At 40.1% G+C, this 27,705-nt stretch overlaps 1 protein-coding gene across 8 annotated transcripts in view; it reads right to left on the bottom strand.

Annotated features, from left to right (window-relative positions):
• Positions 1 to 489: 489 nt before the first annotated feature.
• LOC132398334 (nuclear transcription factor Y subunit beta-like) overlaps positions 490 to 27,705 on the bottom strand; it is a 39,615-nt gene continuing 12,399 nt past the window's right edge. For 6 of the 8 annotated variants that reach the window (XM_059977596.1, XM_059977602.1, XM_059977601.1 and 3 more), the window contains exons 2-7: positions 19,739 to 19,832; positions 15,616 to 15,749; positions 10,051 to 10,248; positions 9,877 to 9,961; positions 5,546 to 5,625; positions 490 to 1,014 (exon numbers count right to left, since the gene is read on the bottom strand). In XM_059977596.1, the coding sequence (XP_059833579.1) occupies positions 982 to 1,014; positions 5,546 to 5,625; positions 9,877 to 9,961; positions 10,051 to 10,248; positions 15,616 to 15,749; positions 19,739 to 19,832 (624 nt within the window). In that variant the 3' untranslated portion in view covers positions 490 to 981. Of the gene's footprint in view, positions 1,015 to 5,545; positions 5,626 to 9,876; positions 9,962 to 10,050; positions 10,249 to 15,615; positions 15,750 to 19,738; positions 19,833 to 20,832; positions 24,116 to 24,149; positions 24,284 to 27,705 lie in introns of those variants that run through there. The other 2 variants (XM_059977600.1, XM_059977595.1) reach the window with 2 other exon arrangements.

Here is a 27,705-nt window from a genome sequence, read left to right as displayed (position 1 = left end):
ACGTCTAAAAATTGTCACTGAAGTCTTGGTTTCGTAATGTACCTTACACAACTACTGCATGTCGGGGTGTGCAATGAAGTACCCTTTGACATTGCAGAAAATGTCTGCAACTTCTGCTCGCCCAGGATCTGAAGTATCAAAGTTCTAACCGTATCCAGTGCAGCTCCAGAGGCCAGAACACCAGAGACCTGCACCATGTACTGTACTGTAAGTTCCAACATGGCTAGTAGTTTTTTCAAAGACAGAGGAAACGTTTCAAAGACTCAATCATGACTTCCTTACTGACACATCATTACTGGGCGGCACAGTAGTATAGCGGAGCATAACACTATTACAGTGCTAGCGCCAAGACTCTGGCCTGACCTCTAACTCCCCCACAAGCATCTAAATCTGAGCTATGACCTCAGCTTGGTGCCATCTTGACCAGAAGCTCCTAACCAATGTGGTTGCTGAAATTGCGAGACAGACAGACAAAAACACAAGTTTTGTACTCTCAAAAACAATTTATTTTACACCTGTTTTATTAAAAGGGTACATCTAGTGAAATTACTTATTTGAATTACAAAAGGAGCAACATGATTCAATATGAAAAGTAAGACACTGCCCTGTAAGTTCCGACAGTAGTAAATTGGACACACAGCGGCCAATGACATCAGCTTCCTGTATGTGTTCACACAAAACCCAACTCTTGTACAAAACAAAAGTACTTTGCAACTGTGATACATTATAAAGGTTCAGTTTTTGTTTTAAAACTGGTAAATAAGAAATGATCCTTCAGGTGAGGGGTTCAGAAACAGGATTTTTCAGTCAGACCCCAGGAACCTGTCAAAGCATCTACAACTATCCAGAAGAATATAATTCAAGAGCAGGTAAAGATCATCCTCTGCAGGTCTGTTGACCATTCAACTGCTCTTGTCTTCTTTCCGATTCCATTTCATTTACTGTAGGGTTTAATGCGTTTCCAAGTCTGAATGGCTTCTATCAGGAGAATTGAATGGGCTGTACACCTGAAATCTGTGAGGGTCAAGGAGGACAGAGTCAGTTGGTTAGTCTAGAAACAATATGTACAGATAGTGAAAATCAGAGAGACACAGATGATGGCCCATCGTGTCCACACCCTCTAATCTGACATTAATCTCATTTTTGATCTCCCCACATTCCACCACTCATCTACACACAATAGGTAAGCATTCAGCACAGAAACAGGCCCTTTGGCCGACCCAGTTCATCCCGAACTGTGCAGCCTGGTCCCATCAAATTGTATCTGGATCATAGCACCCTATACCTCTCCCATCCACGTATTTATCCAAACTTCTCTTCAATGTTGTAATTGAACCCACATCCACCACTTCCTTCCACACTCGCACCACCCTCTGTGTGAAGTTTCCTCCATGTTTCCCTTAAACATTTCACTTCTCGCCTAGGACATCTACTTCTAGTTTCACTTAACTTCAGTGAACATGCCTGCTTGCATTAACCCTAACTAGATACCTCATAATTTTATCAAAATAAATCTAATTCTCCTATGCTACAGGGAATAAACTCCTAATCTATTCAACTTGTCTCTACAACTCAGGTCCTCAAGTCCCAGCAACATCCTTCTTAATTTTCTCTGGACTCTTTCAATCTTATTGACATCCTTCTTGTACCAAAAATTGCACACAATACTCCAAATTAGGCTTCACCAATGACTTATACAATTTCAACATAACACCCCATCTTGTGTAATAAATACTCTGATTTATGAAGGTCAACGTGCCGTGCCAAAAGCTCTCTTTGACCCTATTTACCTGTGACACCACTTTCAGGAAATTATGTATCTGTATTACTAGTTATATTTATAGAATCATAAAAATCTACAGCACATTACAGGCTCTTCAGCCCATGATGTTGTGCCAGCCACATAACCTACTCTAGAAGCTGCCTAGAATTACCTTACCACATAGCCTTCTATTTTGCTAAGCTCCATGTGCCTATCTAAGAGTCTCTTAAAAGACCCTATTGTATCTGCCTCTACCATTGTCATTGGCAGTGCATTCCATGCACCCACACTTCTCTGTGTTAAAACTCACCTCTGACATCCCCCTTGTACCTACTTCTAAGCACCTTAAATCCATGCCTCCTTGTACCAGCCATTTCAGCCCTGGGAAAAAGCCTCTGGCTATCCACACGATCAATGCCCCTCATCATCTTATACACCTCTATAAGGTCACCTCTCATCCTCTGTCGCTCCAAAGAGAAAAGGCCAAGTTCACTCAACCTATGCTCATACGGCATGCTCTCCAATCCAGACAACACCCTTGTAAATCTCCTCTGTACTCTCTATAGTATCCACATCCCTCCTGTAGTGAGGTGACCAGAACTGAACACAGTACTCCAAGTGGGGTCTAACTAAGGTCTTATATAATTTTAACATCATCTCATGGCTCTTGAACTCAATCCCAGCTGATGAAGGCCATCACACCATACGCCTTAACAACATTATCAACTTGAGCAACAGCTTTGAGTGTCCTATGGATATAGACCCGAAGACCTCACTGATCCTCCACATTGCCAAGAGTCTTCAAACATGGTCTACCAAAATGAACCACTTCACATTTATCTAGGTTGAAGTCCATATGCCACTTCCATTCTACCACACTCCTCACTGCCCTACTATTCACTATGCGAGTCTTATTCTGGTACTCAATGACCAAATAACCCACCAACCTGCACATCTTTGGGATGTGGGATGAAACTGGAGCATCCAGGAAAACCCTCATAGCCACAGGGTGAACATGCAAGTTCCACACAGACAGCACCCAAGGTCAGGATCGAATCTGGGTCGCTTATGACATGAGGCAGCAGCTCCCCTCATGTCTGAAGTGTGGATACAGTGACCCCAGTTTATTTAAAACTCACCATCAAATACAGAGCTGAGTTTGCACTCAGTAAATGAAAAGCAAAAGATCTGCCAGAAACTAAAACTGAAAATGCATTGAAACACAAATTGGACAACTTTCTCACGGTTAGCTCTGGTGATGTGGGATGGGATTACTAACATTTTTCTCTTTATAGACATCAACACTACTTGTGACTAATGTCAACATCAATATCATTAACATATTGCCAAGAAACATCACAGAGGTACATGTGAGGTATTTTAAAAGAGAGCCAGTTTCATGTTAATTGATTTCTTTCAAATAAGAAAGGAAATAGGAGGGGAACTTGATTTTTGTTACTAATTCACTTTTTCCCCAATCTTGATGTATAAAAACCTTCAGAGCACTGAACAAACTACTGATCCAGTCACACCTCCAGAAAACTGCAGATATAGGCCCATAAGATGTAGAAGCAGAATTAGGAAACATAGCCGATCAAATCTGCTCCAACATTCCATCATGGCTGATTTATTACTAATCAAGCACCTAACAACCTCTGCTTTAAATATACCCAATGACTTGGCCTCCACAGCTATCTGTGGTGATAAATTCCATAGGTTCACCACCCTCTGGCTAAAGAAATCCTCTTTATTTCTGTTCTAAAAGGACATCCTTTTATTCTGAGTGTGTCCTCTGGTTCTAGACTTCCCCACTATAGGAAACATCCTCTCCACTCCACTCTATCGAAGCCTTACAAAATCTCTAGTCTGAGTACAAGATGACCATGGCTACTTTTTCCTTTTTTGTTCGTTGTTCAAGTAACACTTAATAAAATTGTTAGTAATAAGTTTTATGCTTCGTTCTTGACTTCTGAAGGATGTTTGGATTGCAAAATCATTGGGATCTCATAGTACTACGTTGATGGTATCTTTTTAATTTTCAGTTTCTATATTTTAACTTGAATATAGATTCTCCATTCTCTAAACTACAGCAAGTACAGACCCAGAGCCACCTAACGTTCCCTATACATTAACCCTTTCATACCTGGGATCATTCTCGTCAATCTCCTCTGGAAATCTGTGATCTTGATCTATGCAACTAATGGTTTTCAAAATGTCATCGAAATCGACTAAATTATGCTCAAAAAACTGTCACAGGATAAGGGACTATATGTTAAAGTTTGGGTAACAATAGTAACACACAGAATTTTATTTCAAACACCTTTGGCCCATGGTTCTAGTATTTCCCTCTTCCTAATGTGGAAGGGAGGGAATAGACTGACTTTTGAGTAAGTTCTGTTCAGCTGTATTGTTCTATGTAGGTGGAAGAAATACCATTAGGGATTACTAAAGATTCAGAGTAATACAATAAGGAAAGGAACTCTTTGGCCCAAGTAGTTCATGCCCATCTAAGCTAGTCTCATTTGCCAGCATTTGCAAGGGCATTTTTGCTCTGTAAAATTGTTCCACCATTCTCTCAGCTCTTTGCTTGCCTGTAGCTGAGCAAAAGCCTGCAAATGCAGGAAATCTGAAATAAAATGCTAGAAAATTCTGTGCAGAACAGATGAAAGTCCTGAAATATGAACCGCTTCTCTTCCAGAAGATCTATCACCTGCTGAGTGTTTCCACAATTTTCTGTTTTTATTTCACCTGCATACCTACTCTACCACATTCCTAAACTTACACAAAATTATCCAAAATTTTCAGCTAACTCTCCACCTCTTCAGCAATCCCACCCCATTTTCTCCTCACAACCCTTCACCCCCCCCCCCCCCGTACCATTCAAAAACCTATCAATCTCTGCCTTAAGTAAACCCAATGACTTGTCTTCCACTTACCTCTGTGGCAACCAAGTCCACAGATTCACCACCCTCTGGCTGAATAAACTCCACCTCATCTCAGTTTTAAAAGGATATCCCTTTATTCAGAGACCGTACCCTTGGATCTTAGACTCTCCTACTGATGAAAACCTCCTCTGCACATCCACTCCTCCTAGGCCTTTCAGTATCCAGTAGGTTTCAATAAGACTCCCCCACCTCCCCCGATCCCTCTGAACTCCATCAAGTACAGGCCCAGAAATATCACAGGTTAAGTTTTTCATTCCTGGGACCATTCTTGTGAATCTCTTCTGGACATTTTTCAGGGCCAGCACACCTTTCCTTACATACCGGGCCCAAAATTGCTCAACGATTCCGGAACGCAGTCTGACCAATGCCTTATAAAGTGTTAACATTATATCCTTGCTCTGAGAATGCTCAGATGATATAAATAAGACTACGGTCCCAAGTACAATAAGATTGTCTCTTGACCTCAACCTGCCTTGCTACGGTGTTACTCCTTACTGCCCGCCTGTTCTCTGTGATTGTAATACTTCATTCCGTTTCTGTTTTGCCTTGTACTACCCGATGCATTGTGGTAATGAAAAGATGGCATTCAAAACAAAGTTTTTCACTGTAGCTTGGCACACATGACAATAATAAACCAATAATAATGCCAATACCAGGAGAGTTTTGGGTGTCAGGTGTATCAAGGAATGAGGTCACTGTAAAAGATTACGTGTCATCTAATTGACTGCTATAGGAGGCTCGGGGGAGAAATATCATATTTATTACCTTCATTAAGGCACTAAGGGTAAACTGTATTTGCATTGCACAAGATAATAAATCTTTAAAAGACATTGCTCACCTGTTGGTAAGATGTTGTATACACCATGACGTTCTGTGGTTGGCCATCAGCGGTGATCAAGCCTGTTGTCAATTGATTAGCTGTAGATGGAAACAAGTGTTATTAAGCTTTTGAATGGCACAGAGTTACAGTGGCATGCAAAAGTTTGGGCACCCCTGGTCAAAATTTCTGTTACTGTGAATAGTTAAGTGAGTAGAAGATGAACTGAGCTCCAAAAGTCATAAAGTTAAAGGTGAAACATTCTTTTCAACATTTTAAGCAAGATTAGTGTATTATTTTTGTTTTGTACTATTTTAGAGTGAAAAAGAGGAAAGGAGCACCATGCAAAAGTTCAGGCACTCCAAGAGATCTGAGCTCTCAGATAACTTTTACCAAGGTCTCAGACCTTAATTAGCTTGTTAGGGCTAATTGTTCACAATCATCATTAAGAAAGGCCATGTGATGCAAATTTCAAAGCTTCATAAAAACCCTGACTCCTCAATCCTTGTCCCAACAATCAGCAGCCATGGGCTCCTCTAAACAGCTGCCTAATACTCTGAAAATTAAAATAAATGATGCCCACAAAACAGGGGAAGGTTATAAGAAAATAGCAAAGCATTTTCAGGTAACCGTTTCCTCAGTTCATAACGTAATTAAGAAAGCAGTTAAGAGGAATGGTGGAGGTTAAATTGAAGTCTGGAAGACCAAGAAAACTTTTCAAGGAAATTGCTTATAGGATTGCTAGAAAGGCAAATCAAAACCCCCGTTTGTTTGCAAAAGACCTTCTGGAATATTTAGCAGACTCTGGAGTGGTGGTGCACTGTTCTACTGTGCAGTGACACCTGCACAAATATGACCTTCATGGAAGAGTCATCAGAAGAAAACCTTTCCTGCGTCTTCACCACAAAATTCAGGGTCAGAAGTTTGCAAAGGAACATCTAAACAAGCCTGATGCATTTTGGAAACAAGTCCCGTGGACTGATGAAGTTAAAATAGAACTTTTTGGCCACAATAAGTAAAGGTATGTTTGGGGAAAAAAGGGTGCAGAATTTCATGAAAAGAACACTTCTCCAACTGTTAAGCACGGGGGTGGATCGATCATTCTTTGGGCTTGTGTTGCAGCCAGTAGCACAGGGAGCATTTTACTGGTGGAGGGAAGAATTAATTCAATGAAATACCAGCAAATTCTGGAGGCAAACATCACACCGTCTGTAAAAAAAAAAAAAGCTGAAGATGAAAAGAGAACAGCTTCTACAACAGGATAATGATCCTAAACACACCTCAAAATCCACAATCGATTATCTCAAGAGGCGCAAGCTGAAGGTTTTACCATGGCCCTCACAGTTCCCTGTCCTAAACATCATCGAAAATCTGTGGACAGACCTTAAAAAGCAGTGCATGAAAAATGGCCCAATAATCTCACAGAACTAGAAGCCTTTGCAAGGAAGAATGGGCGAAAATCCCCCAAACAAGAATTGAAAGACATTTAGCTGGTTACAGAAAGTGTTTACAAGCTGTGATACTTGCCAAAGGGGGTGTTACTAAGTACTTAACATGCAGGGTGCCCAAACTTTTGCCCAAAATTTTTGGGTGCCCAACAAGTAATCTTGCTTAAAATATTAAAGAAATGTCATGCCTTTTGGAAAACAGGTAATCTTTTACTCACTTAGCTATTCACAGTAACAGAAATTTTGACCGGGGTGCCCAAACTTTTGCATGCCACTGTATTTTTGTTGCAGCAAAACCAAAACTATTGTACATTAGAAACATTGCCACAGGAAATTAGCATCCATCATTAGGGAACCCCTCCACCACCCAGGTCATGCTCTCTTCTCACTCCTGCCATCAGGAGGAAGGTACAAGTGCCTCAAGACTCACAAGTGCCTTAAGGAACAGTTATTACCTACCCTTCAACCATCAGGCTCTTGAACCAAAGGGGATAAACTTCAGTCAGCTTCACTTGCTCCATCATTGAAATGTTCCCACAACCTATGGACCTATTTTCATGGTCTCTTCATCTCATGTTCCTGGTATTGCTTATTTCTTTCTTATCGTCTTTGCACAGCTTTTTGTCTTCTGCACACTGGCTGAACACCCAAGTTGGTGGGGTCTTTCATTAATTCTGTTATGCTTAGTTTTCTATTATGGATTTATTGAGAAAATATATCTCAGGATTGTGTATGGTGACACATATATACTTTGATAATTACTTTGAACTTCAGACCAAATTATGCCTGGGTCTATGTAATTCTCACTGAACAAACTTCAGAAAAACATTTATTGTGAATGATGTGTTTCCATAATGGCCAAGTGTTTTAAAAGATTTGCTCAGATTTTATGAGGTTTGATGATGTTTGACTTGATAAGCAGTGGAACATTCTTGTCAAAAATATATCACTAAGAAGTTACAGAAGAGAAGACCATTCATTCCGACTAGTCCTTGCTGGTCACTTATCCATTGTTCCCCTATTTTGCCTCAGTGGATCCCACCAGTCTATCCACTTCACAGTTCTGCTAAGTTATTTTTTCTCTATGAGATTTGGCAAGTCCTACTGATACAATGTTGATTTACCAGGCCCTTATCTGTAACATTAAATGGTGTTCTAATGCCCAAGATAGCTTTGCAGGAATTTTTGTCACTTCAGATATTAAACTAGCTCCAGCTATTTGCAAACCCATTGGAATTGACAGTGCACCAACAATTTTTCCAGTCCATTTCATCTTGCACTGTTGGGTTTAAATTTGCAATTTATAAATCTTTTCCAACATCATAAAAACCATTATATGATGTTCTTTGTGCAGGCAAATGGTACCACAGATGTCCTTTGGTAGGGGGTGGAGTATTCTGAATGTCGAAAGTCACTTCTTTCATGATTGGTTAGTTTAGAAACTACAGCTGCTTTTCCCACTGGATAGCTGCCTGGTGTCCAGTTTCAAATATCCTGGGTATATAGACAGCATGTGTGGGAGGATCTCTCTCACTCCCTTTGTTTATGGCAAGCGGTGCACATAGCCATTGGGAAGGTATGCTCTGCATGTGCTTTTAACTAAGTATGTTTGTTGAATGTCCATATATTTGTTGAATATTCAGCTTTGCAGCGTCTGTAGCTTGCAGAACATGAACGTTTTGGTCAAATTTTTACTGATTGTTAATAAATGATTAATATACTTATTTGAAGTTAGTGCTGTCTGTCTCACTTGCTAGACCCACGAACCAACATTACAAAGGTGGGAGTGCCAATACTTCTAAGTTAGCCAGTTAGTATGTAGCAGACAGGGAAATTTGAATTGTGACTGGTGTCTTTCACACAGGACGGGAGTTCAGCGCTGTGAGTAAAGTGAAGCATCCAACTACCCAGCAATGAACTCCAATGTTTATGTGCACATTATAGACTGTTTAGCTGTAATGGGCCCTTTTTCTATTAACTGTTAAAGTTGAAATATCTGTAAACATAGCTCCACTTTAAGTTTGTGCTAGCGTAAGTTCCGTTATTTCCTGGCGAACAATAACTTTTATATGGGGCAATATATATGCAGCATTCACCATAACCTTCATCCTCTCAACGGAACATTCCAACTTTCCTGTTTGGTTGAACCCAAATCATACTGATCCTAGATGATCATACCAATCTTACTGGAGATGGTAGTCTCACTGTTACCCATGCATTGCCCAGTTACATGGCTGTTAGCCAGAGACAGCTAACGAGCTTAATTTGTCACAAACCACAGTGAGGGAGTTGCATAAGACATTAGAGCAGAATTAGGCCATTCAGTCTGATCTGCCATTCAATCATGGCAGAATTTCCCTCTCAAGCCCATTCTCCTGCCTTCTCCCCATAACCTTTAACGCCCTTACTAATTAAGAACTTACCAATCTCCACTTTAAATACACTTATTAACTTAGCCTCCACAACCATCTGTGGCAATTAATTCCACAGATTCACCACCCTAAGTACTAAAGTTAGAAGGAAATTGGCCAGATGCAAGCAAATAGGACTAGATTAGTGGTCATCAGAATCAATATGGATGAGTTGGGCTGAAGAGCCTGTTTTCATGCTATATTGCGCTATGACAGAGTATTTTTGTTTTAATAATTTAGATATAAGACACAGGAGCAGAATTAGACTATTCAGCCCATTGAGTTTGCTCTGCCATTCGATCATAGTTGATTTATTATTCTTTTCAGCACCATTATCCTGCCTTCTCCTCATAACCATGATGTCCCTATTAATCAAGTATCTATCAACCTCCACTATAAATACACCAAATGACTTGGTCGCCACAGCCACAGTGACAATAAATTCCAGAGATTCACCAGCCTCTGAATGAAGAAGGTTTCAAGCAGCACTTACAAAAAGTTTCATCTGTGAGCTCTTCGCCAAGGCCATCTGTGCCTCCACCTGTTGATGCGTTCAATCCTTTCTCCCCTTTCATTGCCTGTACAATTCAAGTTAGTCTTTTAATTCTTTTTAAATAATAAGGCAACTTAAACATTTATTTTTTAAAAAAAGTGACCACAGCTTCACCTCTCTGAACTTCTGCAGGTAGAGTTTCAGTGGCTCCACATAGCTGTCGAAGCCTAGTGTGGACATGGCAAAAAGGATGTCTTCTCCATTGATGGTTTTGCGTTTTTCTTGATGACATCGCTCACTGGCCTCGGATGTGATAAAGCTGATAAATTCACTTACACACTCTTGGACACATTCCTTCGCATCTTTAGCAATCTAATAGCAGAGAAAGGTAACTGTTAGGACATAAACAGCACCAGTTGACCAATTGCTCTGAACCTGTGGCTGATGCTTCACCTCAGCACCACTCTTCTGCATTTAGTCCATAACTGTCGATTACTCCCTTAATATTCAAAAGTCCAATCCCTGCCTTGAAAACGCTCAGTGTGGAGCTCTGATTCTCTTCAAAATAATTCCAAAACCTCTGCACTGAATGGCTGACTCATTTTGAGACTGTGGAGACTCAAAGACTGCAGATGCACTACTGAGTATATCTACAAGGAACACTGCCACAAGAAAGCAGCATCCATCATTATGGACCCTGACCATCCAGGCCATGCTATCTTCTCACTACTGCCATCAGGAAGGACAGGGTTTACATCCCACCAATTCTGAACTGATTCCGCAACCATGGACACACTTTCAAGGACTCTACAACTCAAGTTCTCAGTATTATTTATTTATTTTGCACAGTTTGTCTTCATTGGTTGTGTGTAGTTTTGATATTCTGTTGCATTTTATTTTACTGTGAATGCCTGAAAGAAAATGAATCTCAAGGTAGTACATGGTGACATATATGTACTTTGATAATAAATTTATTTTGAACTTTGAGATACTAGATTCTGGAGCAACAAACCAACTGCTGGAGAAACTCAGTAGGTTGAGTAGCATCTAATGGAACTGTCAACTTTTCAGGACAGTTACGTTACGTAAAAACTATAATCACTGGATGTAAACACTCTGGCCAGTGGAAATATTATTCCCACATCCACCCTCAGTTAATAGCTATTGACAAACTGTAAGCATCTTCCAGTTTTTCTTATCAAATGCCATATGAATTTTATACATAGGCCCAACCTGCTTAATCTCTCCTCATCCAACAAACACTACCAGGAATCAATCTGGTGAACAGCTACATTCTCTTTCTCAAGTACATCCTTCCTAAGGTAGGGAGACCAGACTTGTCCACAATATTACAGCTGTATACACTGGGACACTATACAATTGCAGAGGCGTTTCTTGGATTTGTATTCTCTTATAGTGAAGTTCACCATGCTATTTGCCTTCCTGATTTGCTCTATTAGCACATTAACTTTCAACAATGAAGCTCTGACCCCTCTAAATGCTAACACCTTTCTGTTTCTCACCATCTAATAAATAGTTGTCCTTTCCACATTTTCGACCAAAGTGAATGATCTTATTTTTCCAGACTATCTCTCACCCATTCAGCTAATCCTGAAGCCTCTCAGCATCCTTCCCACAGCCCACACTATCACTCAGCTGAGATATCTGACATTCGATCTCTTCATCTGAGATGGTGAACACAGAACAGTTCAGACCTTTGGCCCATGATGTTAGGCTGACCTCATAGCCTTCTCAAAGATCAATCTAACTTTTTTTCTCCCATCCTACTATCCTTTCCCTACTGCAATGGAACAAACCTACCTAAAACCCTCTGAAAGTGAATGAGCTCTGCACCCCTTCCAAAGATTCTACAATCTCCTTATCAAATGGTTAACTTATTTTGAGACTATGGAGACGTAGGAAACCGCAGCTACTGGAATCCGGAGCAATAAACAATCAGTTGGAGCATCATAATTCCCCCTACCCTAACTAGGTCCTTTCCCACATTGTCTGCATTTAACCCCATTCAAGGCAATGGCAAAGGTCAGGGATTTGTGGTCACGGTCTCCAAAATTCTCACCAATGAGAGATCTACCACTTAACCCTAGAAATAATTCTGCAGCACCCTGCTAGCCTCAACCTCATATCCCTAAAAAAAATTAATACCTCCTCCTTCCTGTTTTCTGACCAACCATCAGTCCATTGTATTATAAGCATTACCACCATACCCCCTCATAATTATGAACTAATTTTGTCTCTTGCATGACAACTTAAAGACCTTTTGCACATCCAAATATACCACATCCTCATCTATTCTGCTAATTCTGGGGTACTGGCAGTACTTATAGAATGTATGACATCAGCAGTTACATTTTGTATTAAAAAAAAATAACTTGCAACAAATGCTCATTGAGCAAAATTGCGTCTACCTTCACCATCCAGGCCACGTTCTCTTCTTGTTGCTGCCATCCCAAAAGAGGTACAGGAGCCTTAGGTCACACAGCAACAAGTTCAGGAACCATCAGATTTCTGAACCAATATAGCCAACAACTCTGAACTGATTCCACAATCTACAGACTCTTTTCCAAGTACTCTATAACTCATGTCCTCAGCACAGTTTGTTTTCTTTTGCACATTGGTTATATGTCAGTCCTTGTGTGTAATTTTGCGTTGATTCTGTTGTATTTTTTGTTTTACTGTGAATGCCTGCAAGAAAATGAATCTCAAAGCAGTATATCGTACATATAGGTGAGCTGCTAATAAATTTACTTTGAACTTTGAGGAGTATTTGTTTTTCCCTCCACAGTTACTGCCTGATGTGTTGAGTGTTTCCAGCATTTTGACTTTATTTCACATTTTGCATCAACATCATTTTGGTACGGTGCATTTACATCATAATGTGCCAAGTCAAACTAGTCAGGGAACTGGGTTGATTCAATTTAAATTAAAATCTTGCATGACAATACTTGAGGAGGAATATGGAAATTTCCAGCTTCCTTCCCAACATTCAGCCCCTGCCAGTACCATCAAAAGGCGATTATCTGCTTAGCCATTTGTTCTTTGGAGATGAACTGTCTCTACAGAACATCTGAAGTAGTTTGTCTACATAATAGTGACTGCACTTCAAGAATATTTACTGCACTCAAAATTGGGAATAAAAAGACAATGCAGAGAATTCATGGATATGGACTGTGTGCCGGCAAAAGGGATTACTTTAATTAGATATCATTAGCTGAATTACTTCACCAGCATTATGGGCTGAAAGACCTGTTCTTGTTCTTTATTGTTCTATGTTTTATGTCTTAATGCACTTAAACCATGTTTTCTTAAAAGATTCTTTCATAATCAGGAACTGTACAAATAGTCAGTTCATGTGCAAGATCAGGAACAGTTACTACCCTCAACCTTCAGGATCCTAAATCAGTGAGGACAAGTTCACTCACCTCAATGCTGAACTGTTTCCACAACCTATGGACTCACTTTCCAGGACTCTTCACCTCATGTTCTTGATATTTATTGTTATTATTCTGATTGTTTTTTTAAATTTTTGTATTTGCAGTTTGCTTGTCCATCTTATTGTATGAGGCCTTCCATTGATTTTATGTTTCTTTGTATTTACTGTGAATGCCCACAAGACAATGAATCTCAGGGTTGTATATATTGATATATATGTATTTTGATAATAAATTTACTTTGACTTTTGAAGACGGACTTCCATCTTGCCTGTGTTCATACTCAAGTTAAAGTGCACTGATTGTCCTTTGGTCTGAAAGTTGAAGATCTACATGTAATGCTGCAGACAAACTGCAGGGAATCTAGCACAATTTGTTTGAATTCAGATTTTTCCTCAAAATTTACTATAAAACCAAAAATCACTCACATCAAACATAAAGTGGGTCAGATTCTTACTGTAACAGGTGAAATTTCCTAATTAAATGCATTGTTCTTAGCAACACAAAAAGATGAATTTGAAAATATCTTGCAATATGCATTAACATTTTTTTTCAGTCCCCTTATTAATCCCGAGAATGCTACATGGAGCTTCACAAATATATATGATGAAAACAGATTGAATAAAACCTGAATGGAAGAGGTTTCGCCGAGAAACAGATGTTAGGATTGAAAAGATTTTCAGAACCAGATTTAATATCACTGAGATGTCATGAAACTTATTGTTTTGTGGCAGCACTACAGTGCAATACATAAAAATAAGAAAAATTACACAAAGAAAAATATATATAAATTAATTAAATAAGTAGTGCAAAAAGAGAGCAAAATTAGAGGTAGCATTCAAGAGTTGGCTCATTGTCCATTCAGAAATCTGATGGCAGAGGGGCAGGAGCTGTTCTTAAAACATTTGGTATGTGTGAAAGCTGTTGCTAAACGTAGAATGTGATTTTTAAAAAGGGAATAGTGGCAGTAAAGAAATGAATATCAAGAGGCTATAGATCTGCTACCAGCATTGAAGTTACAGAATAGTTATAGATTACAAAGTGACCAACTGCTGGACATTTCTGGAAGACCAATCCACTCTGCTCCAATCCCCAGCACTTTCTCCAAAAGTCTTGTCAATTACCCCTCCAATTCCCTGTGGAAAGCTACGAATGAACTTCTAGCACTTTCTTCTTTCTAGTGAATTGAGACATCAGCCAGGTCTGGTATGGGAAATAAAACACCCTCATGTCACCATTAGTTCTTTGACCAATCTGTTTCTTCTGGTTCACAACCATGCATCCAACAAGAATCAATCCTCTTTATCTAATTTTCCTAGGGTAGGGTAGTCTAAAACCAGAGGGCATAGGCTAGCAAGTGAGGAAAGATTTAAAGAAGGCACATCTTTTTCCCACAGAGCTGATAGAGGAAGGGGTACATTTAAAAGACGTTTGGACAGGAATAAGACATAAGAGTATAAGACATAGGAGCAGAATTAGGCCATTTGGCCCTTTGAATCTGCTCTGCCACTCCATTATGGCTGATTTATTATCCCTCTCAACCCTATTCTCCTGGCTTCTCCCCATAAACTTTGACACCCTTACTAATCAAGAACCTATCAATATCCACCTTAAATATACCCAATGATAGCCTCCACAGCCATCTGTGACAATAAGTTCCACAGAATCCCCACCTTCTGACTAAAGAAATTTCTCTTCATTTCTGTTCTAAAGGGCTGTCTTTCTATTCTTAGGCTGTGTTCCCTAGTCCTAGATTTCCCCCAGTATACACTCTCTCCATATCCACTCTATCTAGCCCTTTCTATATCCGATCGGCTTCAATGAAGTCCCCTCATTCTTCTCTAATCTCTAGTGAATACAGGCCCAGATCCATCAAATGCTCCTAATACTCTTTTATTCCTGGGATCATTCTTGTGAATCTCCACTGGACCTACTACAATATCAGCACAGTATTCCTTAAATAAGAGGCTCACAATATGGATAGGAAACACAGGCAAATGTAACTAGCTTGGCTGGCACTGAAGTCAGTTGCAAATATCTTAATGTGGCTATACGAAAAACAAATTACTATATAATCAAAGAAGAAATCAATCATGAAATGAATAAAAAATCTCAATGTTTTGAGCTCTTCTCACCATAGTGAATTAATTACCTTTTCTTCTATACTGAATTGCCACTTATTTACTTTGACCTAAACAATTCCAGTAGTTGAAACGAAATGAGGAGTATAATTCCTCTTAGTGGAGGGCTTGTTATAAATTTGTTAAGAGTTAAAATTATACGCTACCTTCCCTGTTGCAGGAACTGCTGATTTCATTATCCGAGCGACGTTGGCAATCGGAAGATAGATATCCTGCTCCCTGTAAGACTCCTTGGAGCCATTTGTGTCGTCGTGTTCTACGAGTGCCTCATCTGCGTCCCCTGAAACAAAGCCACTCAGCTGACAAACAATTCTTCAACATCTCAAAGGTTCAGGGTTCAGCAGAAATCTGAATTATCCAGTTCATGTTGCCTATACAAGAGCTGTCCCCAAAGTCAGGTTCCTTCCTCATCATGCAAATCTTTTCATGTTAAGCTGCATTTTGAGAAAGTTATAATTAAATTTGTTTTCACTACTTCTTCAGGTAGTTACATTCCTGTCCATTATCTCGAAAAATCCTCTATCCCTCCTTTGATCAATTAAAATCAATGTGTCTCCAGTTACTTGCTCTCCTGGAATGGTACTTTCACTGTGTCAACATCATATGGTGAAATCCTATATTAAAAGATTCCCCTAGTAACTCTTTCTTCTCAAAGAACTATCACTGCATTGCCTACACTTTTGAAATATTTGTAGCCGATCACCAGAGATACATTATTTCAGTTATCATTCTGAGGCTTTGACAAAAGTTCTACACATGAGGAGGCATAATGACACAGCTACTGTTTTACAGCGCCAGTGACCTAGGTTCAATCCTGACCTCTGGTGCTGTCTGTGTGGCTGCAGAGGTTTCCCCTGGGGATCCTGGTTTCCTCCCACATCCAAAGGACGTCCTTGGTGTTGGGTTAACTGATCACTGTAGATTGGCCCTCATGTGTGTGGAATAGTAGAATCTAGGGAGATCTTGGTAGAAACCTGGGAGAGTAATATTGGATTACTGTACAACTAGGGCACATGTCAGCACAGACCTGGTCGGCTGAAGGACCTGTTTTCATGCTGTATGACTCCACGAGTTCCTCTTCTCATTCCATACAGGATGGCTAATTTCATTGTGAAGAACACATGATGATCAATGTTGCCTATACAAGAGCTGTATAAACGTTGACTGCTCCTTTCGTAGGGTCTCGGCCTGAAACGTTGACTGCCCCTTTCAATGGATGCTGCCCGACCTGCTGAGTTCATCCAGCCTTTTTGTACGTCTTACTTTAAATCTTAAAAAATTACTTTGCCACCTAACTACCTATCCAAGTCAACATAAAGCTGTTTAATCACTGTCAACTAAGTGAAGGTAGCCAAGCTCATTTTATGCAAGTTGATTGGGTGGTTAAGGTGGTGTATGGTGTGTTCATTATGGCCTTCATTAGCTGGGAGATTGAGTTCAAGAGCCACGGGGTAATGTTGCAGGTCCATAAAACTCTAGTTGGACTGAACTTGGAGTATTGTGTTTTGTTCTGGTAACCTCATTATAGGAAGAATGTGGAAGCTTTAGAGAGGGTGTAAGGAGGTTTACCAGAATGTTGTCTGGATTAGAGAGTATACCTTATGAGGATAGGTTGAGCATGCTAGGGTTTTTCTCTTTGGAGGAAAGGAGGATGACAGCAACCTCTAGTGAGGTATATAACATGATAAGAAGCATAGAGAGAGTGGACAGGCAGAGGAGGAAAGTATAGGGATAATGTCAGAGGTATTTTACCTTTTTTCTTTACACAGAGAGTGGTGGGTGTGTGGAACACAATGCCAGGGTTGGTGGTAGAAGCAAATACATTAAGGGCATTTAAATGAGTCTTAGATAGAAAAATACAGGACTATGTGGGAGGGAAGGTTTAGATTAATCATAAGGTAGGTTTAAAGGCTTTCACAACATTGTGAGCTGAAGGGCCTATACTGTGCTGAAATGCTTGATGTCCTTTATGTCGATTCCAAGCAGTCACAAGACAGACTTTTCAATCCCATTGTTTGAGTTGGAGTCAATACAGGTAGTAATGGTGAAATGTCAGTATCATTCATCCTCTATACCAGTTAACCTTTTCTCGACATTTCAAGCATTAGCATTTTTTTAAAAAGTGTTTTTCAAACAGTTAATCTAATAACCAAGCAACACACACAAAATGCTGGTGGAATGCAGCAGGCCAGGCAGCATTTATAGGAAGAAGCACAATCGATGTTTCGGGCTGAGATCCTTCGTCAGGACTAACTGATAGGAAAGGTAGTAAGAGGTTTGAAAGCAGGAGGGGGAGGGGGAAATGTGAAATGATAGGAGAAGACCAGAGGGTGTGGGGTGAAGCTAAGAGCTGGAAAGGTGATTGGCAAAAGGGATACACCTGGAGAAAGGAAAGGATCATGGGACGGGAGGCCTAGGGAGAAAGAAAGGGGGAGGGGAGCACCAAAGGGAGATGGAGAACAGGCAGAGTGATGGGCAGAGAGAGGAAAAAAAAGGGAGGGGGTAAAAAAATAAATATATCAGGGATGGGGTAAGAAGGGGAGGAGGGGCATTAACAGAAGTTAGAGAAGTCAGTGTTCATGCCATCAGGTTGGAGGCTACCCAGACGGTATATAAGGTGTTGTTTCTCCAACCTGAGTGTGGCTTCATCTTGACAGTAGAGGCCATGGATAGACATATCAGAATGGGAATGGGATGTGGAATTAAAATGTGTGCTCCCCTCCCCCTTTCTTTCTCCCTTGGCCTGCCGTCCCATGATCCTTTCCCTTCTCCAGCTCTGTATCCCTTTTGCCAATCACCTTTCCAGCTCTTAGCTTCACACCACCCCCTCCAGTCTTCTCCTATCATTTCGCATTTCCCCCTCCTACTTTCAAATCTCTTACTATCTTTCCTTTCAGTTAGTCCTGCTGCGTTCCACCAGCATTTTGTATGTCTTGCTTGAATTTCCAGCATCAGCAGATTTCCTCATGTTGACATCTAATAACCAAACTTTTTTTGTTTTTAAAGATATTAACTAAACAAAACGCAAGTAACAAATAAAACTTCTGATGGAACATGTGGTTATTTTCTCTTGAACATTTCCCACTTGCCCTGGCTCTCAAATTCATAGTTCACATTGGAATTTATAAATATTTAGTCGATGGGGTGCTGATTTGGTCACAGATATCGTATCACTATTGTAAACTTACTTCATATTAAGAATGACGAGACAGAAGCAGGTCCTTTTTGAATAGTTTATGATACCATAGAATTTCTTTTTTCTGCGCTACTATGACAACAGCATTTGTTAGAGCTTCATCTGAATTCAGGAATCAGGGCTGATCATCATGTTGTATTGAGGTATATTGTATTGATGAGGACACTGTTTTCCCAAGGAGATGTTAAATTAAAAGTCTTTATACCTTTTATCTTTCACATACCTGCAAAAGATTCCATTTCTCTTTTTGGGCAAAAACAGTTATTTTCATCAACATTGCGACTTTTTTTGTATTTGCATCACTAAAATACTTACCTGCCGCCTTTTCCTAAGGCAATCTTTATCCCTCAGTCATCAGTACCAAACTAAATGACCTGGTCATTGTGTTACCATTTGTATGATACTGGCTGCAGGATTTCCTGCACTACGGTGATGACTATACCTCATATTTTAAACATGCAGTGCAGAATGGGCCCTTCTGACCCAAAGAGCCGCAACTGTTCAATAACTCACCCATTTAACCTTAGCTTAACTACAGTCCAATTTACCATGACCAATTACCCTACTAACTAGTACACCCTTGGACTGTGGGTCCACACGCTCGTGGAAAGAACATAAAAGCTTTCTTACAGAGGACACTAGAATTGAACTCCTGAGCTGTTATAGCATTGCACTAACCACTACACTACCACAGGAACCTTGACATGCTGGTGCAATGAAAAGCAAATTTTTAATCAGGTCTTTATTCTTAAATATAGGGGAGGTCACAAGGTTAAAAAAAAACCCTGCACTGAATCCTTCAACCTGTCCAAACAGTGATGGATAACAGTGCCTTGACAACTATGGTAAGCTTGCTTAGTCTCTGCTAGGTGGTAATCGTGATGAGAAAAATATCAATGAGCTCATAGCAGTAAAACAGTGTCAGCTCATTCCCCACCCCATCTCAAATCCCCCCAAACCAGCACCACAATACAGAAGTTTATATGGCAACATGCATTGTGACCCTCTGCTAGATATACTTTGGAGGAAAGTCACAAATTTTAGTTGTGTTTCTAATTGTAGTAACTTCTTACCTTCATGAGACTGTAGCACATAGTGGCTTCCACTGATGTAATCACCTGCGATTCCTAACTGGGTAGCATCTGTGGTGGAACTGTCACCATCCATCTGTAATATTGGAGAAGAAAGGTCAGATACAATAATCTAACCCCTGCTTTCTGTAAGGAAAGTGTACCTATACGCTGAAACTACATCCAAATGCATGTTATTTCTGCAAACCTCTGCCTATAGAGATTTCTATATCACTTCTGCTCAGAAAATAGAAGAGTATGTACATTATGCAGGCAGAAGGGATTAATTTAGTTAGGCATTAAATACTTGCGAATTAGTTCAATACAACATCATGGGCTATAGGACCTGTTCCAGTGCTTTACTATTCTATGTTTTGTATGTTCTAAATCAACTATATAGCTGTATGCAAGTTATGGACCAATTATGATCCAAAAATATTGGTATGTATTATTTATCTTCAAATTTAAACATTGTGCTCACTAAGCATCAGTTGGGACTCAGCTGTTAGCTGCCTTGACCCTGCTTCTGAAGATTATAGGTTCTAGTCCCACTACAGAAACATTAGTACAATTAGTACAATCAAGGCTGCTACATCAATACTGTACTGAAGCTGACTCATCTCCCCAATGACACCTTAAACCAAGGTCCTTTCTGCTTTTTGATGTGAATGTAAAACATCCTATATATAGTGCTGTCCTGAAGAGGAATGGGAAAATTACCTGAGGTAACCTCACTATTACTTCTCTCTCAATCACTATCACAAAAAAAAGATCATCTTGTTATTAGCACATTGATATTTGTGGAAAGCTTGTAATGCACGTGTAATATATAGCAACTCCTGCATCATGCCAATAAACATTGTTCAAAAATACTGACACACTTTACATAAAATTTAAGATGCCGGAAGCACACTAAAGGTGCTATGGAAGTGCAAGTCTTTATCTAGGTAAGATGCAAATCAGAAAATCAGCTTCAGTAACTGAACCATGAGATTTAAGTGATTTATATGTGAAACCCATTTTTACCGGACATCTCTGGAGATGTTGCTCGTTAGCCCCTTGCTAATAACCACTGGACTCAGCAGTGAGAAAATCACCTTTCTCAAACTCCGTATGTCTATGGTAGGTATGACTTGGATCCCACCAAAGCCAGGAAGATGGAATGTCTCAATCATCCAAACCCCGATCTATTCTAATACTGTCCCCATGCAATTAGCTGTTGGCAAGAAATAACAGACTGTACACTGCATATTATAGAGAAAACACGTTTACATATATCAGCTTTATCAGACTGTAGTAAAAATAAAAAAATAAAAAGGGTCCGTTACGTTTACTCAGTCCAAATGTGCACACAAGTTGCAGCTCATCTTGAAGCTGTCTTTAACTCCCATGCTGGACCTACGGTCTGCGTGAAAGCACACACCACCATCTGAATGTCACTCAAAATCCATCTCAGAGTATTGGTCCTTCCTCCTTGAACTCGTTCATCTGCACAAAGCACCTCGTGCAACAGGGACAGCATCCTCAGCCAATTTTCCTCCCGTCTTCTCCCAGCTCCCAGCAAAAAGACCTCGACCCACACCAGTATCCATCACAAAAACCTCTCTGCCCAGCATTGTCTAGAACCTTCTCCTAATTCCACCATCCTGATTGGCTGAAACAACATTCCCAAGCTGAACAACATAGCCCCCTATCTTTAGCTCAAACCCAAACATGTTGAAAGCAGAACAGACTGCCCTTACAGAACTATTAAAATGGAATACCGATAGCATAAAAATCTTGACCAGGACATAACATATGCAATACTTTCTTCTAAACAACTTGAAACGAGGCCAGACTAGGAGAGATATGACTTGTACTTACAATAGATTACTATTTTATTTATTTATTTAGAGACCTAGCATGGTAACTTGCCCTTCCAGCCCAACAAGCCCACGCTGCCCAATTACAGCTGTGACCAATTAACCTACTAACCTGTACCATCTTTGGAATATGGGAGGAAAGTGTAGTACCCGGAGGAATGCTACATGACCTTGGGGAGAATGTACAAACTCCTTACAGACTGCGCCAGAATTGAACCTGGGTCACTGGCACTATAACAGCATTACACCAACCACTAAGCCACCATATTGGGTGAAAAGCAAGGTACTCAATAAATATGGCCATCAGAAGGAAAGTTTCAAATGTTTAGAATTCTCTACCCTAGAGAACTGAGTCATTAATCAAACTCAAGGCTGATATAAACAGTTTCAGTAATGAAAGGGATTAGGAGAGAAAAAAAAATTAAGGAGTGTCTGCGATCTAAATCAACCACAAACTTTCTGATTGGCGAAGCAGGCTTTGGGGGAACATATGGGCTTCTCCAAGGACTGGAGGCCCAGAGGCGGAGTGGGTGGAAGGAAGGGGAAGGGGCCTGTTTTTCCGTTGTTATCTTCTTTTGTTGCTACTTGTGATGGTCTGCTAAACATCGTGGGCATGGTATGTTAGCGCTGGAATGTGTGATGACCCTTGCAGGCTGCCCCCAGCATGTTCTTGAGCATGTTGGTTGCTAACACAAATAACATATGCATGTTTTGATATACATGCAATAAATAAATCTGAATCCAAACCTAGCCTATACTTCTGATGTTACCAAGAGAATTAAATAGCACATCCTAGCCTGCTTTGACAATGAAATCATATTCAGTTACTAATTCAAGTACATAATAGATTCACACAGACAGTACCACACCCAATAGGATGTACTCCTAACAGAAAAGACTGGGCTTTGTTTAATATCTCTTTGGAAGTACGTCACCTCCGAGGAATTGCTGCAGTCCTGTCTTAGTCTTTATAAACTACTTCATTCAACTGCAAAACTCCTATGCTCAAAGAAAAATAATTGTGCAACTTCAGTTTAAATACTTAAGAACATAAATACTTGCAATCTTAAACCTTAAATGCAAGATTTAACATGTTTGTTATGCAAATTTAATATTTCTGGGGAGTTCCAAGCAGCTGAGATTTTTCTTCTGCATTTTCTTGTCCTGGATATTTTTCCTTTTCCACACCTAGTCCTAAAAACAAAAGTACTAAAGCATTGGAAACTAAGTTTATAAAACAGCTAGCCATAAACATGGCATACTCGTGTTGTAGTTCCTTACATTGAAATGAGGATCAGCAACTAGATCAATAACCAAAATGTATGAATTAGATACAGTTGATCAAAATTCACATGATCTGCTTGAAGTACTTTAGAACAAAATATTCCATAGGATCAGAATTCAGTCCATGGAGTTTGCTCTGCCATTCCATCATGGCTAATTTAACATCCCTCTCAATCCCATTCTCCTTGTAACCTTTCATGTCCTAACTAATCAAGAGCCTATCAACTTCTGCTTTAAATATACCGATTGAGTTGGCCTCCAAAGCCGTCTGTGACAATGAATTCCATAAATTCTCCACCTTCTGGCTTAATAAATTTCTCCACATTGTTCGTCTATTCTGAGGCTGTGCCCTCTGGTAGTAGACTCACCTACTTTTGGAAATCACCTCTCTATATCCACTCTATCTAGGCCTTTCAATATTCAATAGGTTTCAATGAGATCCCCCCTCATTCTACTAAACTCCACTGAGTACAGGCCCAGAGCCATGTAACATTCCTCATACATAAACACTCATGGCTTTATTTTAAAACAATGCCATAGACTCATAATGCATGGATATAGGCTATTTGCCCTAACTCAGCTATGTTGACCAAGATACCCACCTGAGCTATGTTCATGTTTGACCCATATAAACCTTTCCTTTTGAGTATGCTGAAGATGTAAAATTTGTTTCATAATCAAAGCCTACACTAATTTTCATTATTCTGTTGACATCCAACAAGTTTGCAGGAAACATTTTAATCACTGAACAGCTCTGTAAAATGGTCAACTAATTTGTACAATCTGTTGTGGCAAAGGATGGCCATTCAAATACTACCATGTGTTGAAGGTCTTTTATTCCTTTAAAGTTTATGCATTAGCAAACAATTTAAATTAAAATCTAAGTTGTGATAACAACGACAAATTCAAAACATTGTTTTTTTGGACGTCGACCAAGCTACGTGTTTTCAGCATTTGTTTTTATTCAAATATTACACTGACTTGCTGCGAATTGTTAAGATAATCTTCAGAGCTGTGATGATGCTCAATGGTTGAATGACTTTATTAAAAAACTATAATTTACTTATTTAGAGATACAGCGCAGAATAGACCCTCTGGACCTTTGAGCCTCACTGCCAGCAACCCACTGATTAAACCCCAATCTAATCACAAGAAAATTTACAGTAACCAATTAACCTACCCGGTACATCTTTGGACCCTGCTCTGCTGGTGAAAAGCTGACAGTGATGCAGGTGGATGCTTCCTTGGTGTTATAGATTATTGATTACCTGATTGGCAGACCACAGTACGTGCGCTTACAACACCGTGTGTCAGACAGAGTGGTCAGCAGCACTGGGGCTCCACAGGGGACTGTCCTGTCTCCCTTTCTCTTCACCATCTACACCTCGGACTTCAACTACTGCACAGAGTCTTGCCATCTTCAGAAGTTTTCTGATGACTCTGCCATAGTTGGATGCATCGGCAAGGGAGATGAGGCTGAGTACAGGGCTACGGTGGGAAACTTTGTCACATGATGCGAGCAGAATCATCTGCAGCTTAATGTGAAAAAGACTAAGTAGCTGGTGGTGAACCTGAGGAAGGCTAAGGTACCGGTGACCCCTGTTTCCATCCAAGCCGTCAGTGTGGACATAGTGGAGGATTACAAATACCTGAGGATACAAATTGACAATAAACTGGACTGGTCAAAGAACACTGAGGTTGTCTACAAGAAGGGGCAGAGACGTCTCTATTTCCTGAGGAGACTGAGGTCCTTCAACATCTGCCGGATGATGCTGAGGATGTTCTATGAATTTGTGGCACCAGTGCTATCATGTTTGCTGTTGTGTGCTGGGGCAGCAGGCTGAGGGTAGCAGACACCAACAGAATCAACAAACTCATTCCTAAAGCCAGTGATATTGTGGGGGTGGAACTGGACTCTTTGACGGTGGTGTCTGAAAAGAGAATGCTGTCCAAGTTGCATGCCATCTTGGACAATGACTCCCATCCACTCCATAATGTACTGGTTAGGCACAGGAGTACATTCAGCCAAAGACTCATTCCACCAAGATGTAACACTGAGCAGCACAGGAAGTCATTCCTACCTGTGGCCATCAAACTTTACAACTCCTTCCTCAGAGTGTCAGACACCCTGAGCCAATAGACTGGTCCTGGACTTATTTCCACTTGGCATGATTAACTTATTATTATTTAATTATTTATGGTTTTATATTGCTATATTTCTTCACTATTCTTGGTGCGGCTATAATGAAACCCAATTTCCCTCGGGATCAATAAGGTATGTCTGTCTGTCTGTGCAAGGAAACCAGAGCATCCGGAGGAAACTCATGCATTTACAGGGATGATGCACAGACTCATTGTAGGACACCAGAATCAGACACTGAACTCCAACACCCCGAGCTATAATAGCATCACACCAAAAGCTATACCCAAGCTTAAAACCTACAGTGAATTCTAATTTCATATCATTTATTTTAATAAAAAATTTTATAAGTACCTTCACAAAGAAAAACAGGCCTTGTGAAATCTACTGTATAACACAATCAACTGTATAGCATAGAAACAGGACCTTCACCCAAAATCATCCATGCCCAGTGAACTAGTCTCATCTGGTTGCATTTGACCCATAGTTCTCTGAACCTCTTCTATCCAATCACTTATCTAAGGGACTTCTAAATGGTAATAATGTGCCCACCTCAACCACCATTTCTGACAGCTCATTTCAAATATGCATCATCCTCTGCATAAAGAAGCTGCCCCAATGACCCTTTTAAATCTCTCACCTCAGTTTAAACCTATGACCTCCTGTTTATAAAACACCTTTCCTCAGAAAAAGAATACATGCTTTCCTATGTCTGTGTGATCTTCCATAGAACATTACAGCACAGAAAAAGGCCTTTTGGCTTTTCCTGGCTGTGTCAAACCATTTTTCTGCCTAGTCCCACTGACCTGCACCTGGACCATATCCCTCCATACACCACTCATCCATGTACCTGTCCAAGTTTTTCTTAAATGTTAAAAGTGAGCCTGCATTTACTACTTCATCTGGCAGCTCATTCCACACTCCCACCACTCTCTGTGTGAAGAAGCCCCCCCCCACAAAAAATTCCCTTTAAACTTTTTCCCCTTCATCTTTAACCCACGTTCTCTGGTTTTTTACTCCCCCAGCCTCAGTGGAAAAAGCCTGTTTGTAATCACTCTATCTATACCCATCATAATTTTATATACCTATATCAAATCTCCCCTCGTTCTTCTAGGCTCCAGGGAATAAAGTCCTAACCTATTCAACCTTTCTCTGTAACTCAGTTTCTCAAGTCCCGGCAACATCCTTGTAAACCTTCTCTGCACTCTTTCAACCTTATTAATATCCTTCCTGTAATTCGGTGATCAAAACTGCACACAATACTCCAAATTTGGCTTCACCAATGCTTTACACAACCTCACCATAACATTCCAACTCTTATACTCAATACTTTGATTTATAAAGGCCAATGTACCAAAAGCTCCCTTTACTCCCTATTTACCTATGACGCCACTTTTAGGGAATTTTCTATCTGTATTCCTAGATCCCTCTGTTCTACCGCACTCCTCAATGTCCTGCCATTTACCTTATATGTTCTACCTTGGTTTTTCCTTCCAAAGTGCAATATCTCACACTTGTCTATATTAAACTCCATCTGCCATTTTTCAGCCCATTTTTCCAGCTAGTCCAGATCCCTCTGCAAGCTTTGAAAATCTTCCTCACTGTCCACTACAGCTCCAATCTTTGTATCATCAGCAAATTTGCTGATCCAATTTACCACCATTAACATCCAGATCATTGATATAACAATTATAGCACAGAAACATGCCATCTCAGCCCTTCTAGTCCATGTCGAACGCTTACTCTCACCTAGTCCCACTGACCTGCACTCAGCCCATAACCCTCCATTCCTTTCCTGTCCATATACCTATCCAATTTTACTTTAAAATATCAAACCTGCCTCTACCACTCTACCACTTCTACCGGAAACTCGTTCCACACAGCAACCACTCTCTGAGTAAAGAAGCTCCCCCTCATGTTACCCCTTAACTCTCAACTCATGTCCTCTTATTTGAATCTCCCCTACTCGCAATGGAAAAAACCTATCCATGTCAACTCTATCTAATCCCCTCATAATTTTAAATACCTCTATCAAGTACCTCAACCTTCTATGCTCCAAAGAATAAAGACCTAAATTGTTTAACCTTTCTCTGTAACCTAGGTGCTGACAACCAGGTAACATTCTAGTAAATCTCCTCTGTACTCTCTCTAATTTGTTGACATCTTTCCTATAATTCAGTGACCAGAACTGTACACAATACTACAAATTTGGCCTCACCAATGCCTTGTACAATTTTAACATTACATCCCAACTCCTATACTCAATGCTCTGATTTATAAAGGCCAGCATACCAAAAGCTTTCTTCACCACCCTATCCACATGAGATTCCACCTTCAGGGAACTATGCACCATTAATCCTAGATCACTCTGCTCTACTGCATTCCTCAATGCCCTACCATTTACCATGTATGTCCTATTTTGATTATTCTGACCAAAATGTAGCACCTCACACTTATTAGCATTAAACTCCATCTGCCATCTTTCAGCCCACTCTTCTAACTGGCCTAAATTTATCTGCAAACTTTGAAAACCTACTTCATTATCCACAACGCCACCTATCTTAGTATCATCTGCATACTTACTAATCCAATTTACCACCCCATCATCCAGATCATTAATGTATATGATAAACAACATTGGACCCAGTACGGATCCCTGAGGCACATCACTAGTCACCGGCCTC

Source organism: Hypanus sabinus, chromosome 8 (assembly GCF_030144855.1).
Source record: "Hypanus sabinus isolate sHypSab1 chromosome 8, sHypSab1.hap1, whole genome shotgun sequence".
Taxonomy (NCBI): Eukaryota; Metazoa; Chordata; class Chondrichthyes; order Myliobatiformes; family Dasyatidae; genus Hypanus; species Hypanus sabinus.
Note: the sequence above shows the minus strand (reverse complement) of the source record. Positions and strands in the feature narration are given on the sequence as shown.